The 13,986-nt window shown below is 41.7% G+C and overlaps 1 protein-coding gene across 3 annotated transcripts; it reads right to left on the reverse strand.

Annotated features, from left to right (window-relative positions):
- Positions 1-846: 846 nt before the first annotated feature.
- METTL16 (methyltransferase 16, RNA N6-adenosine) lies at positions 847-13,342 on the reverse strand. 3 transcript variants are annotated; one of them, XM_065676136.1, is made up of 9 exons: positions 12,692-13,341; positions 12,389-12,588; positions 9,414-9,554; positions 8,127-8,242; positions 7,218-7,360; positions 4,646-4,715; positions 3,436-3,525; positions 2,288-2,461; positions 847-2,183 (listed from the first exon to the last, which is right to left on the reverse strand). In XM_065676136.1, exons 1-9 carry the CDS (start codon positions 12,817-12,819, stop codon positions 1,566-1,568), a joined length of 1,680 nt encoding a protein of 559 aa, XP_065532208.1. In that variant the 5' UTR covers positions 12,820-13,341; the 3' UTR covers positions 847-1,565. The 3 variants fall into 3 exon arrangements, with proteins under 3 accessions (XP_065532208.1, XP_065532210.1, XP_065532209.1); XM_065676138.1 differs by having other exon boundaries at positions 12,697-12,808; XM_065676137.1 differs by lacking the exon at positions 3,436-3,525 and having other exon boundaries at positions 12,692-13,342.
- Between the last annotated feature and the right edge of the window lie 644 nt (positions 13,343-13,986).

Genomic DNA, 13,986 nt, shown 5'->3' on the forward strand with positions numbered 1-13,986 from the left:
CAGGAAGCATGATACATAATGAGTTAAGACTCGAGGGAAAAAATGAAGGCTTTTCCAAGTTGCTTTTAATTTCAACTTAACATATTAATCTTTCCAGAAACACCGGGAGTTACGGGTGAACATTCAAAGTGGTTCCAGCGGCATGAGCATATGCAGTATTTCCTTCTGTCCATCAGCAGTGCATCTCTTACTGTGGGTGAACACACAAACATTCCACTTTCCTAGAAAGACTTTTCATAGAATCCTGGAATGGTTTGGGTTGAAGGGACCTTAAAGCTCATCCAGTTCACCCCCCTGCCACCTTCCACTAGCGCAGGCTGATCCAAGCCCCTCTGTCCAACCTGGCCTTGAGCACTGCCAGGGATGGGGCAGCCACAGCTCCTCTGGGCACTCTGGGCCAGCGCCTCAGCACCCTCACAGGGAAGAGCTTCTTCCTTAGAGAGAACTTTCTCTCCATATTCTGTACATCTCTACAGAGAAACGGATCACAGCTCGGGAGGCTGACTTCACATGAAGCACTGTGAGTGCACATCATCTCAAACACATGCACACACCCCCTCTGAGGCACCCAAGACCCATGTCGCTCATCCTCTCTCCTCACAAGAACTAGTCACTGGCCCAGGAACACTGGGAAAACAGCTGGTGGTAAAAAGGACAGGGAGTCAAGTGTGCAAGCAGCAGCCTTCTTTCTAGCTGTCTGCCTTCGCAACAGCCTAAAGCTTCTGTACCCTCTGTCCTGCATAAGGAATTTCTGGCCCACAGAGATGAGCATGTGCTCTCATTCCTGTCATTAAAACAATCTCTTAAAATATTAAATGGAAGCAACATCCTTTAAGAACACTGCTATCATTTCAGACAATTCTATTTGAATTAGTGTAAGGAATGGTCTAATGAACAGCCAACATAAAACCTCTTTAAAGCAAGCAATTCAAAAAAGCTTATTTTGTTGTTAAAAGTTTACAGTATCAGATGCTAACAGTAGCCTCTTCTGTGTTTCAAAGCCCAAGCACCATAGAGGTACAACACGTGTTTCTCCTGAACTGATTATTTTAACGAATTGACCCTTGAAGGATGTATCCAGCTCTGCAGACTACAGGTTGAATGCATTAAAGGGAAGAGAGGCATACGTAAATCCTTTGGTGAAGACTCCTCACTGCAGAAAACAATTCCCACAGCAGACTAACCATTTCCTGCTTTACTATTGACAAAATACTGAAGAAAATATTTCAGTAAAGATTTCTACTTAGTAACAATATATAAGTCTATTATACCAGAAAATATACCAGAATAAGCACTGTTGCTATCTGAAATACTCAAACCAACATATTTCACTTTAACATGTAGTTTTACAATTGCAGCACAAAATCTATTACTTCCCCACGACCTCATGTCCAATGGAGTGCAGCTTTGACAAAGCTATTTAAAATATTAAAGGGACTTTTAGCTCCATTTTAATATTATTTTTAAGGGGGAAAGCCAGGTGTTGCTAACTGAAAATTTTAATCCATTAAAAATAGTTTACAAAATTTGAGGACTGACTTACTTTACCAAAGTAGGAAAAAGGGCTAACTAGCAACCAGTCGAAGAATTTGATTCCGTAAGTATGTGCACAGCTGGTTCATCAAGTCTCTGTTCTGCCCTTCAACCCAATGCATTTCTACTAATACATCATTTCCTTCTTTCTTGACATTCATTAAACACTTAAAGAGAAAACATCTACTAGTTTCTTTGGGGCTTTGTTCTTTTTCAACTGTCAGATTGCTAGATTCCTCTGAAGAGCAAGATTCCCCCTTTGCATTACTGGAACCTTTCCCAAGTGATGTTTCTCCCTGCTTTGCGTCTGTCCCCTCCTCCTTCACGTGCTCACCACATTCTTCTTTGGCAGCAGATTCTTCTGGTAGCTCATCACCTGTGGTCAACTGGACATCCTCATCAGGTGCCACAAACCCCATTTCAGAGTCTTCAGCCTTGGAGTTTTCATAGCCTGAATTATTGCTCTCACTCTTCTGGCTGGTTTTCTCCTCTTCCATTGCTTGCAGAACGTCTTCAGAAGCTCGAGGAAGTTCTCGTAATTGCCTTACTCTCTCGCGTTTCTTTCTCCTCAAATGAATCCAGGAGTTTTCAATGGCAGTCACAAAGAGGCTAACTTCATCTTTTCCACAGGGAACACGTTTGTGCTGAACCTATAGCAGAAAACAGCAGAACTTCATACTGTCCTCTCACAGGTACGTTTTCAAGTAGGGTATTTCAAGTAGGGTATTGTTTTGTATAATACTTAATACTGTACCTTCAGATCAGTGAGAATCTTCTCCACCCAGGCTCTAACCACAGCAATGGCTTCTACAGCATCCCAACCCATAGCTGCAGCTTTGATGGACAACTCTTTGACTGTTGAAGCCAAGACCATAAATGTAATTGGTTTTCGTGGTTTTTCTAATTTTCTTCTTTTAGAGGGAGGTGACTAGAAGAAGAAAGAAAAACAAATTATAAAGTTATGCAGTATTAGTGGGAGGACTTTTGTACCCAGAAGACATGGGATTAAGAGTGGTATGTTTTAGCGGTGGTCTTGGCAGCCCTGGGATAATGGTTGGACTCAATGACCTTAAAGGCCTTTTCCAACCTGGTTGATTCTATGAAGGGTAAAATGTAAGCCACTAAACAGTCATTGACATGGCCTGTGTTTCACTTCACCTCAAAGAGTTTTATATTAAAAACACCTAACAGGAGAATAAAACCAGCTAGCAGGATCATGCACCTTACACTAGCCTGATGGACAGAGAGTTTATCTTCAGACGTTAGCCAAAAAGTTTCATTGGTTCCTTCAAACTATTCTCTGTGAGCTGAAAAAGTGTGGTTACTCTTGAGAATAGTGCTAATATCCACATTGTGATTAAAGTTCACTGAAGGTTTACTTGCATCTTCTATATGGCTGGTTATTGTCTCTACCTATCTTCAAGTATGTGTACATATGGATCCAGAAAAGCAACTGGCTCATGCAAGGTAAACAAGCTCAACTTACATTCTCATAGGCAAGTCTGAGATAGGCATGTTCAAGTCTAATTGGTACTGAATCTATTCAGTAAATTAAAACCAGGTTCTCAGAGGGAAGCTTAAAGCTCAAATCTGGTCCCATACTTGGCATATTTCCGATACTACAACCGTGCTATTTGAAGTATATTACAAATGATCCTTAGTTTCACTGAAACCCACAGTAAGTTCCTATACAGGCTTCTTTTACCTTCCTAAACAGAGGTTATTCCTGAATCATATCTAATGACCGCTAACAGACTGGCGGCCAGTTAAGAAATCCCACCGCACATCCAGTGTTCTGGTCTGAAGAAGGACAATTTGTTTCACAGTGGTTGTAGCTCATTAGGCCCTTCCTCAAGTAAGAGGCAGAGATAATGACAAGCACACCACAATGAAGCAACTTACAGGTACTTGTACATCATCATAGAAACTCCATGCCAGTGCCCATCTCATGGTGCGTCCTTGACAGAATTCAGTATGGGTAACTTTAGAAACCTGTGCAAAGCAGCAATACCAAACTTCATTTCATATTCATAAACAACACTGCCTTCCTGCACACATTTTCAAATATTTAAAAAATACAAAGTTAGCATAGAGTAATTTTCTCGTAACAGAAATGGAGATCCTTTCTGACACGGCTCATGGATGTCAGGTTGGATATAAGGAAGAAGTTCTTCACTGCAAAGGTGGTGAGGTGCTGGCACAGGTTGCCCAAAGAAGTGGTAAATGCTCCATCCCTGGCAGTGTTCAAGGCCAGGCTGGATGGAGCCTTGGGTGACATGGTCTAGGGTGTAGCACCCCTGCCCATGGCAGGGGGTTGGAACTGTATGATCTTAAGGTCCTTTCCAACCCAAACCATTCTATGATTCCATGAAACACATTAAGACTATTATTGAAACAGCACCTACACAACCAAGACATCAGATACTTGAAATTTTGTACCTAGCTCAGCATCTGCTTTTGGCACCGAGTTTACAGACTCCCTCTAGCCTGCAGTTCATCCTTTTGGGAACTGATTTCACAGGCATTCTCTCTCCTTTCACCTTCCACCAAATACAAGAACAGCCCTCTCAATCATTTTCTTTGTATGGAAATTAGAGAAGACTACACTTCCTCCAGAAAGCCATTAAGAAGTCCTTACACAGCCTTCTTTCATGAGAACAGGAGCAGAAGGTTCAATTTTACTTGGTGCCAGAATTGAACACAAAAAACCTAGCGCTGCCTCTTGAATGATGTTAGCATTTCTTTTATCATGCAAATTGCTCGATTTCATGTTAGCTAAGAGGAAAGAAAGCTATATTATATTTCTGTGGTTGTTAACAACAGCCCTGTTAAAGCTATTTTGAAGCAGGATCCCTGTACGTTCTAGCGTGACAAAGACCTGCTCCTACATGTGATAAAAACGTAAATCTGGAGACAATATATTCTACTTATGTATCGGCTTTGAATCTACAATAATTAAATCTCAACCACTTTGAGTGCTTCCCTAACAAGGAATCACAGTTTTGTCTTGCAAATAAAAACCTCAGTAAAATAATTTAGTAATAATTACCCACATGCACTGGAACACAGTACATATTGTATAGAACATATACAGGACTAAGCACGAACTCACCCCTTGGATTCGAAGTTCCTCTTTCAGTGGTGCTAAACTGCATTTCTTCCCCAACATGCAACTGTACCATCTGCAAAAGAACACATTAATAAAGTATTTTACAAAGACAGGTCAACTGAAAGTGGCAACTACCAGAAAGAACTATTTCCTTCAGAAACCTGCAAGAACAGTCGGAGATTTCAAAAACACAACAAAAAGACAACAACAAAATCACACTCTTAAACACAGCAGCTGGGACACAGTACAACATATATTGGAACAGAAGGCTTAAAGACAAACTGGACAGGGGAATCTCTTTGAGGTTTTAGTAAATAAATGAACATTGCCAGGGATGGAGCATTTATGACTTCTCTGGGCAGCCTGTGCCACTGCCTCACCACCCTCACAGCAAAGAACTTCCTCCTTATATCCAATCTGAACTTCCCCAGTTTAAGTTTTAACCCATTACCCCTTGTCCTATCACTACAGTCCCTAATGAAGAGTCCCTCCCCAGCATCCTTATAGGCCCCCTTCAGATACTGCAAGGTTGCTATGAGGTCTGACGCAGCCTTCTCTTCTCCAGGCTGAACAGCCCCAACTTCCTCAGCCTATCCTCATATAGGAGGTGCTCCAGCCCCTGATCATCCTTGTGGCCTCCTCTGGACTTGTTCCAGCAGTTCCATGTCCTTTTTATGTTGAGGACACCAGAACTGCACACAATACTCCAAGTGAGGTCTCATGAGAGCAGAGTAGAGGGGCAGGATCACCTCCTTCAACCTGCTGGTCATTCTCCTTTTGATGCAGCCCAGGATATGGTTGGCTTTCTGGGCTGTGAGCACACACACATAATGCAATAGACAGAATTTCATTCAGCAATACTTAAATGAAACCCCAAGACGTCTGGCAAAATGAAAACACACATCTTTCCCAAAATAACATCCTAAATCTGTGACTCCTAGTTGAAGTGAGGATGGCGGTAAATAAGTCAAGACCACGTCCTGGCCCAAGGGAATCTCTACTTACTAACAGCTCACTACACTGCCCTTTGGTGGAGTTGCCATTCCTTACCTTTAACGAAACAGGAAACAGTATTTTAAGTAAACTTTCTGTAACGGACTCTTATTTTCCCTAATTATGATACACAGTTAGCATCTGGGGTATGTTCTATGCTTTAAGCAATTTATCAGATTTATCAGATGAAGAGATCACTTCTCTAGGAAAGAGGAGGGTATGTTGCCAAGAGGAGCAATACAGGGATGATGCATTCCTCATAATTCCACCTCACCTTTTCAAAGCAAAGACTTCTTGCCTTGAAAGTAACGTCAGTCAGTTCCCTACTATATTTGCTCCTCCTTTCAAGGTCATCAAATGGCAACTTATCAAAAGCAAGTTTCTCCTGGACCTACACACAACATGCGGAACCAGAAATCATGTTGCTATGGCCTTTCAAGAAGTCAACACAGATGCATCCTCTGCCCTGCCTCAGAGAACCACTTCTGAACATCAAAACCTCTATTTTATCACTCTGAAATACTATCTATCCCACATTTATATTTTGTAAGATTTGCGGGTGACAAAGACAGGAAAACCATAATGTAAGGAAAAAAAAAAGGCCCCAAAAAGCCCCACATTTCAAGGTTTGCAAAACTGCAGCTTCTGAAAACCTTCTCAACTGTTTTCAAAACACTAGAAGACAAGCATTTCTAACAGAGCCCAATGCAGTTTTGTTTTGTCTTGTTCTTTCCAACTGAATATAGTCTGAATTTTTTCAGGCCCATTACTAGAAAAACTAGCATTCTAAAGAAAAATTTTGGTATTAGACAGATGAAGATGAGGTTTTAATGCAATACTAAGCCTAGTAGGGTCTGAAAAAACCAAAAGCAAAACACTTTTCAATGTACAAAAAGCAGACTGTACTTCCTCTGCTTAGGGCACTCATGAAACTGCGGTAACACAACACAAGCAAAAAAATTAGCAGCTGTAATTTAGAAGGGTATTAAAACAAAACAAAAAAACTAAAAAGAATCTTCCAGAAGAGCCAGAATCATAATGTACACAACTGGGGGAGAGGAAGTCTGATAGTCAGAAAACTGAGGATGTGCCATCTGTTTATCTTGTTCAAAAGAAGATCTCACTGGTTTTTCCTGCAGCTTATGCTCACCCAAGACAGCATTCAGTACGATAATGTCCTTTAGCTGCAACTTACCAACATTCTGCCACAAAAAGACAGAAACTTTTAGATAATAAACAGGCAATGTCATAAATCCTCCCCCCAACCCAGAAGCCCTTAAGAATCCACCTGACTGTATTTAGAAGCATGTGTGCTAATTCAGCCGCAAGCTGCAGGTGTCACTTGCACAGGCTTTTTTTTGCCTCCAGTGATGAGTAGTAACCTTTTCATGCTCAAGAACAACTAATCTTACATAAACTGAGACTAATTCGTGATGTGTGTGTATCATTAAACAAACCAAACAGATACCACCAGACCACAGGTACATTCATACTTAAAATATCTTGTTTCTTTGGCAGAAATCACGTGCAAATGATAAAAGGGGGTTGATTGGGTGTGTTTTAACTGGAACAAAGCACTTACCGTAACCTCTTTTTAAGTTGTAGACTATCGTGAATAATCCTTTTGACAAATTCTAGTTCACCCCCCTCAGCCATGATTTCTGTGATCCCTCCTGTATTCACAGAACTGGGAGGAGGACGCCGTGGATTTCGAGAATTCACTCCCTGGATGAAAAAGAACACTTGAGATGGACATTTAATAAAACATTAGACTGCTTTGCACACTGCTTCCTGCCTCAATCTTTAATGGGTAGCAAGCACCTCTAGTTACCCTCCCCACCCCATAATAACCATGGATAATAGAGAAATACATGCAAAATAAGCGTAACGTAGCGAATCTCCTACAATCTCAAACCTAGGTAAGTTACTTGTCACGCATCACTATCCTGCTAATAAGAAATATGTGGTTCAAACACATATAAAACGTGCTAGTTACATGCATCTACACAATCTATAGTATTTAATCTCAACACTTAATTTTTTTCTGCCCTATATTATACAGTTACATTTCTGACTGTATTCAGTGGATATTGAAAGAACTGTTCTGACATGTATGATACTGCTTAGATCACTAAGGAAACAAGAAGCACAGGCAGGCACAATGCCAGAAGCTAATTCCCCTGTACCACTGGTACACAACAGGCTTCTGATTTTGGATGTAGTAGCTTGTAGCAGTTTCCAAACTAGTGCTCTAAGACAGCAAGAACCTGTGAAAGAATTCTACAGGTCATCCTCCACTTTAGGAAGGACAACATTTAACTTTTTCAGAACTCCTTTGGAGCCAGTAGGTATGGAAAAAGAAAACTTAAATTCTATGTCATAATGATTTGGGATTTTCCACTCAACCTCCCTCAAGGGAAGAGGTTAAATTGGTGCTACCCTCCCACTCACTGATCACTGAATATATGCAACATTTAGCTTGTTAGCTTACCTTCGCTTCCAGTTGGTTGGCAAAAAAGGGGGGGTTGCACATGCAGAAATCATAAATGATCTCAGATTCTTCTTTCAGTGCATCCATTAGAAGAGTCTTCTGTGGTACCTTAACCACTAAGAGAAAACAGGAATTTGGTCAGTAAGGAACTCCATATTTTATCTAGCATGCCATTCACATTTCAGTGTGTCTTGAAACAATACAGTGTATAAAAATCGTACTTTCTAAACAATACTTTCTACCAAAAACTGTAACGAACCTCAACATGCAAAAAGAGACTTCAGGTCAAGGATTAGCATAAAACAAATTGTATGTTTATATACAGTAGCAGAATTACACCAGGCTGTTTAAAACAATTGGAACTGCCTGAGTTATACTGAGCTCTCTGATGCAACTACAAACACACCAAAACCACTATAGTCTTAAACATACTGCAGTCTTAAACAATTTATCAGAATCACAACAAAAGAAATAGATAAGAGTTCCTTTCTGGAAAACATTCTGCTTACTAGGGTCCACCAACTTGTTATTTATTCCCCATCACAAGGATGAAAGCAAACATCCAATGTAGATCTCCACTGCCTTTCCCCAAAGGCTGTTTTCATTCCCTTGGAAACTGTGCTCAAGTCCTGTAACACATATGCTGAAGACCACAGAAACTCCAGCCCAAGGAGCGGGAATTTAAATATGGATGAAGTCCAGTTAAAGCATGTGTAAACATTACTAGAAGAAGGACTTCTTATAGACTTTACCAGTCCTGCAACTCACAGGTAATGCACACAGAATGAAGATATTTACAACAGAAGCAGAAGGCATTCCTCTCTGTTTAACATTTACCATGTTGATCACAATCCTAAGACAACAAAGTCATTAGGGTAGCAGACTATCACCAAGGTGTTCAGGTGATATGCAGCAAGATTAATACCTAGAATACCCACTAACTTCAAAGCTGCAGTTCTGTAAGTCACAAGCATTTCAGAGTACAGAAATCTATAGACAAGAGAGAAACAAATTTTAACTCCTGTGAGAATAGAAGGATGGTTCATTTTAAAAATACATTAACATATTGTTCACTGGCTTAGAATCTAAATTAAACACTTAGCATTTCTCCCTATATTAAGTTCTTCACATTTAAAATTACTGACATTGAAATGTGATGCTTTCTCTCTGCATCTCTCCGTTTCCCTTGTAACACTGTCCTACACAACATCCTTGTCTCTAAACTGGAGAGACATAAATTTGACAGATGGACCACCTGGTGCTACTAAATACGTTATTATCTCGTACCTTTTATAAGATCAGACAAGTTATTCTGTTCCACATTCTTCTTGGCATAATTGAAGCACATATCATCCACTTCTGTTGCAAGAAAATACCAGCCATTCAAAGTTGCTCCTAGCAGTGGGTATATGCAAGATGCCCCTGTCCCTGCAGAAGTGAAAAGGCATGAGAAAGGCAAAAGAAATCTCCGCTATTATACACAGTATGGCTATTAAGTATGGACTTTTTACAACAAAAGGAACTGATTTCAGAAAGTGTTGATTAATAATCATCTGCTATTCAGTTCTTTAATGAACTTTATCTTCTTGATTTGAAATACACCATTGTCAAATATATACTTTAAATAAAATAATTTAATAATCTGGAATAAATATTTTAGTAAATTATCAACCTTTTTTTTTTCCTATATGACAGTGATTAACTTATATAACAAAAGCCAAATATATTCTGGTTTTACTGGGGAAAAAAAAAGAACCTATCAATCACAAATATTTTTCTTCTGCATTTTTCTATTATCTGCCACAAATAAATTACTTCAATGCATACAACAACCCCGCAAACCAAAACCAAACCCACAACCAAAAAAACCCTACAAACATTTCTGTTCCATAGAATCACAGAATGGTTTGGGTTGGAAAGGACCTTAAGATCATCCAGTTCCAACCCCCTGCCATGGGCAGGGACTCCTCACTCTAGACCACGTCACCCAAGGCTCTGTCCAACCTGGATGGAGCATTTATCACTTCTTTGGGCAACCTGTTCCAGGGCCTCAACACCCTCAGGGTGTATTTCCCTAATGCCGAAAATGGTCAAAGAAATAGAAATGCCAGTTAAAACATCTGAAAAGATAGATGCAACAGATAAAATTTGGTAACAAACAGAAAGACACAACAGCACAAAATAATTCCTCCTCATAATTACAGCATATCTAGGTGATCATATCACCCATGACAGTCAAACTTAGGACTAATGAGATACAAGAAAAGGGAAAGGCACTTCACCACCACAAACCTTGAGTTCAGAGGCATATCATGAGTCTACTGTTATACTGACTTACTGAAGCATAACTAACAAAGTCTGTCAGTATACAAAAGCATGTAGTTATTTGAGGCACTCCTGCAGCATCCACATTCCTCCTGGATGACTTTCTGCTTCCCAGGAGTTGGAACATCAACACTCATTGCAGACTCAAACTGAAGATTTTGCAATATTTGGAGGATTTAAAGCATCTGTCTCTTCTACCCATGACGAGGTTCATATAAATTGTTTTCAAAAATGAAACCTACTATCAAATGCACACAAGCTGGCTAACAAGTTTAAAAGTTATGAAAGGAAAGCAGCTATGCACACACCATGCCTGTGATGATACAAAGCTTGTATGCATCACAAATCCAGCTAAAAGTACAAGTCAGTACATTTCAGGAGATCAAAAATTCCATTAAAAAGAAAAAAATAAGTCATACTAGCAAACACCAAGAAAACAGTACCAAGCTTTGAGGGAGTTAGTAACTTCCAAGTTTTAATGTCAACCATTAAAACACAAGTTAGAGAGGAAATTCCAGCTTCTCTCAATTTCATTATGAGTTTACTTCTGCAGAAAACAATCTTCAAAAACAAACCTCTGAAATCTTAAGAGAAGAGTCTATCAACAAAAATAAAGGGTGTGAACTAAATCCAAATGTACTATCAGAGGTGCCTTTTACATTATTCATGCAGAATCACCCAAAACGTGGACTCCAAATGCCAGTTTTATTATCTGTATGTGGAATATAGTTTCTATCTCTTACAGAGCTTGCCATTTTTTTCTAATGAAAACCAAATTCTGTGCATAAGCGTACATCTTATAAACGCACATCTCTACTGAGTAACTGTTCACATTAATCTGCTGCTTTATCCAGATTGTCCAGCTATGACCCAGTAGGAGATGGCTATAGGAGATCTGTGGCTAGTCTCTGCTCCCAAGTAACAAGTGACAGGACAAGAGGAAATGGCCTCAAGCTGTACCAGGGGAGGTTCAGACTGGATATCAGGAGCAATTCCTTCCCCAAAGGGTGGTCAGGCACTGGAACAGGCTGCCCAGGGCAGTGCTGGAGTCACCATCCCTGGAAGTGTTCACGCACAGTGTGGACAAGGCCCTCAGTGACATAGGTTAGCGGCAGCCTTGGCAGCAATGGGGAACGGTTGGACTTGATGAGCTTAAAGGTCTTGCTCCAACCTCGCTGATTTTATGATTCAATAATCCAGATATTGAAACTGAACAAATGGCACTGGAGACAACATCATCCACCTGTGGATGTTCTGTCCAGTTTAACAAATATTTTGTTTTCAACAATAAACAGAAAATCTTTGACCATCTACAACCAGAACACAGCTTTGCCAGCATTTGCCCTGGTTTCTAACTAAGCCCCTTTTCCAATTTAGCTCATAAAAGTAGCTGCGTTGGGCAAAAAAAAAAAAAAAAAAAAAAAACCAATTTATAAAGAGAGATCATTCATCTGTCGAATACAACTGGAACAACAGAAAAACATTATTAAAAGGAATGCTAGAAAACATTGCTATGCAACTCACAAACTCATGTAGAAATCTAAAGCAAAGTTAGTAACGGCTAACATAATTCACTAGTTAGAAGACTAACTGAGTTGCCATTTTGTTTTAATTCCTCTGATGTGACATTTTTGCCTGTGTTAGTGGCAGCATCATTTTTATGTACCACACAAAGCTATGCTCAAGAAAGATCGAGGCCACAAAAAGCCGAACAGTTGCCTGCTATGGCCATGCTTGTGTTTGTGCAAAGAAACCCTGCCCCCCAGGAAACCAAATGTCATACCAGTGCAGTCAGACTGCCCATTTCCCCATGGCAAGCACAGCTCAGCTTTTTCTGTCACTCAAAACTCACGTTTAGGTACAGATGTGTTACAAGCCTCACCAGCTAGTTTTACTGACAGCAAACAGCACACCAGACGTTCTGTTTTTCCAAGTACCTATATCAATGCCCCGTCGGACGACTCGCTCGCCAGCATCCTGGTGACCGATGAGATCCTCCACCCAGTGGATGTAGTTCAGCCTCAAGGGAACGGTCGGAATAAGCCTTTCCACGGGGATGTCAATCGTAAGCCCAAAATCCTCCTTCAGGAGGGTGCACGTTAGAGCTCTAACTGCCTCGGGGTCCTTGAAGTTCAGGCTGAAAGATACAAACCAGCGCTCAAAGCGGAGCCAGCGCCCTCCCGCTCGCCACACACAGTCCAGTGGGGCCCGGCCCACCCCCGCCACCGCGCGGGCCGTACCTCACCCTGCCGGTGAGGGTGGTCTGCACATGCTGCTGGAACTCGGGGTACTTGCCCGCCAGGTAGGCGAAGTCGGGCGGCTTGTCCTTGTACCGGTTGCGAGCGTGCATGGACTTGTTGAGGGCCATGGCGGCGAGGAGAGGGGCGGGGAGAGGGGAAACCGGCGCCGGTGCGGGGCGCGTTAACGTCCTCCCCCGCCACAGGCGGACCGACCGACCCTGCTCCCGGCGCGCACTGCGGCGCCCTGGGCCGTACCAAGGAGCAGCAGGCGGCGGGGGGTGGAGGGAGGCGGACACCGTCCCGCTCAGACCATAGCGCACCGCGCTGAGGGGCGCAGTGGGTCCCTGCAGGCCAAATAGAGAAGAGACCAATGTGCTTTACCTGGGTGTTTTATATACACATTCGTCGCCTCAGAGTTAGATACTCAATGAGTAATAAAGATAAAAGAATAAAATGATGCAAGCAACTGGAAGTCCTGTTCTGTCCAGGGTCAGACCACACTTTGCTCTTTACAGGCATCACCTGCACAAGTCACCTCCGCTACTTTGAAGAGATCTTTAACATTGGGCGAATGGCTTTAACCTGGCAGAGGGGGACTGAGATGAGCTCTGAGGCAGAAGCTCTTCCCTGTGAGGGTGCTGAGGCACTGGCACAGGGTGCCCAGAGGAGCTGTGGCTGCCCCATCCCTGGCAGTGCTCAAGGCCAGGTTGGACACAGGGGCTTGGAGCAAGCTGCTCTAGTGGAAGGTGTCCCTGCCCATGGCAGGGGGTTGGAACCGGGTGAGCATTAAAGTCCCTTACAACCCAAACCAGTCTGGGATTCTATAATTACTGTATGACCAGTGCATTAAATCACTGACAACCACATAGCAGCTAGGGGCCTCGTGCTTGCAGCTTACCTTGCACACTGAACTTCAGAATACCTGGATTTTAGATGATGAACTGAAGAAGGAGCTTAGAAGACTGATGACATTTTCCCCACTTTAATTTCACCTCCAGCGCATGTACTTTTAGTAGTTATCATACAGTTGTGCTTGGTGAACAGAATTATGAAAGCCAATGTGTATTACTATTGTACTGTCTCCTTTGGTTAAGAAAAAAAGAAAGAAAATGAACCAGCCTCAACTAAAATAGGATGTAAGCATAACAAAATAGCTTTACTTCAGTTCCTGGCTTTGTCACCGACTTCCAAGTTTCCCCATCAGTGGAGTCAGAACAGTCCCTACTGCCTTAACACAGTGCTTTGGTTCCTCAGACAAAAAACACAGTGAGATTAGCATTAACATTTAATCTGCT

Source organism: Lathamus discolor, chromosome 4 (assembly GCF_037157495.1).
Source record: "Lathamus discolor isolate bLatDis1 chromosome 4, bLatDis1.hap1, whole genome shotgun sequence".
NCBI classification, from domain to species: Eukaryota; Metazoa; Chordata; class Aves; order Psittaciformes; family Psittacidae; genus Lathamus; species Lathamus discolor.

Bases quoted from the DNA above. Each gene is read 5' to 3' on its own strand.
- METTL16 (XM_065676136.1), bottom strand. From the start codon at position 12,819: ATGGCCCTCAACAAGTCCATGCACGCTCGCAACCGGTACAAGGACAAG. The intron at 9,555-12,388 runs GTACTTGGAAAA...TCACTTCTGCAG, and splicing joins CCGACGGGGCATTGATATAG to GGACAGGGGCATCTTGCATA. The intron at 2,184-2,287 runs GTACAGTATTAA...TTTCTGCTATAG, and splicing joins AGATTCTCACTGATCTGAAG to GTTCAGCACAAACGTGTTCC.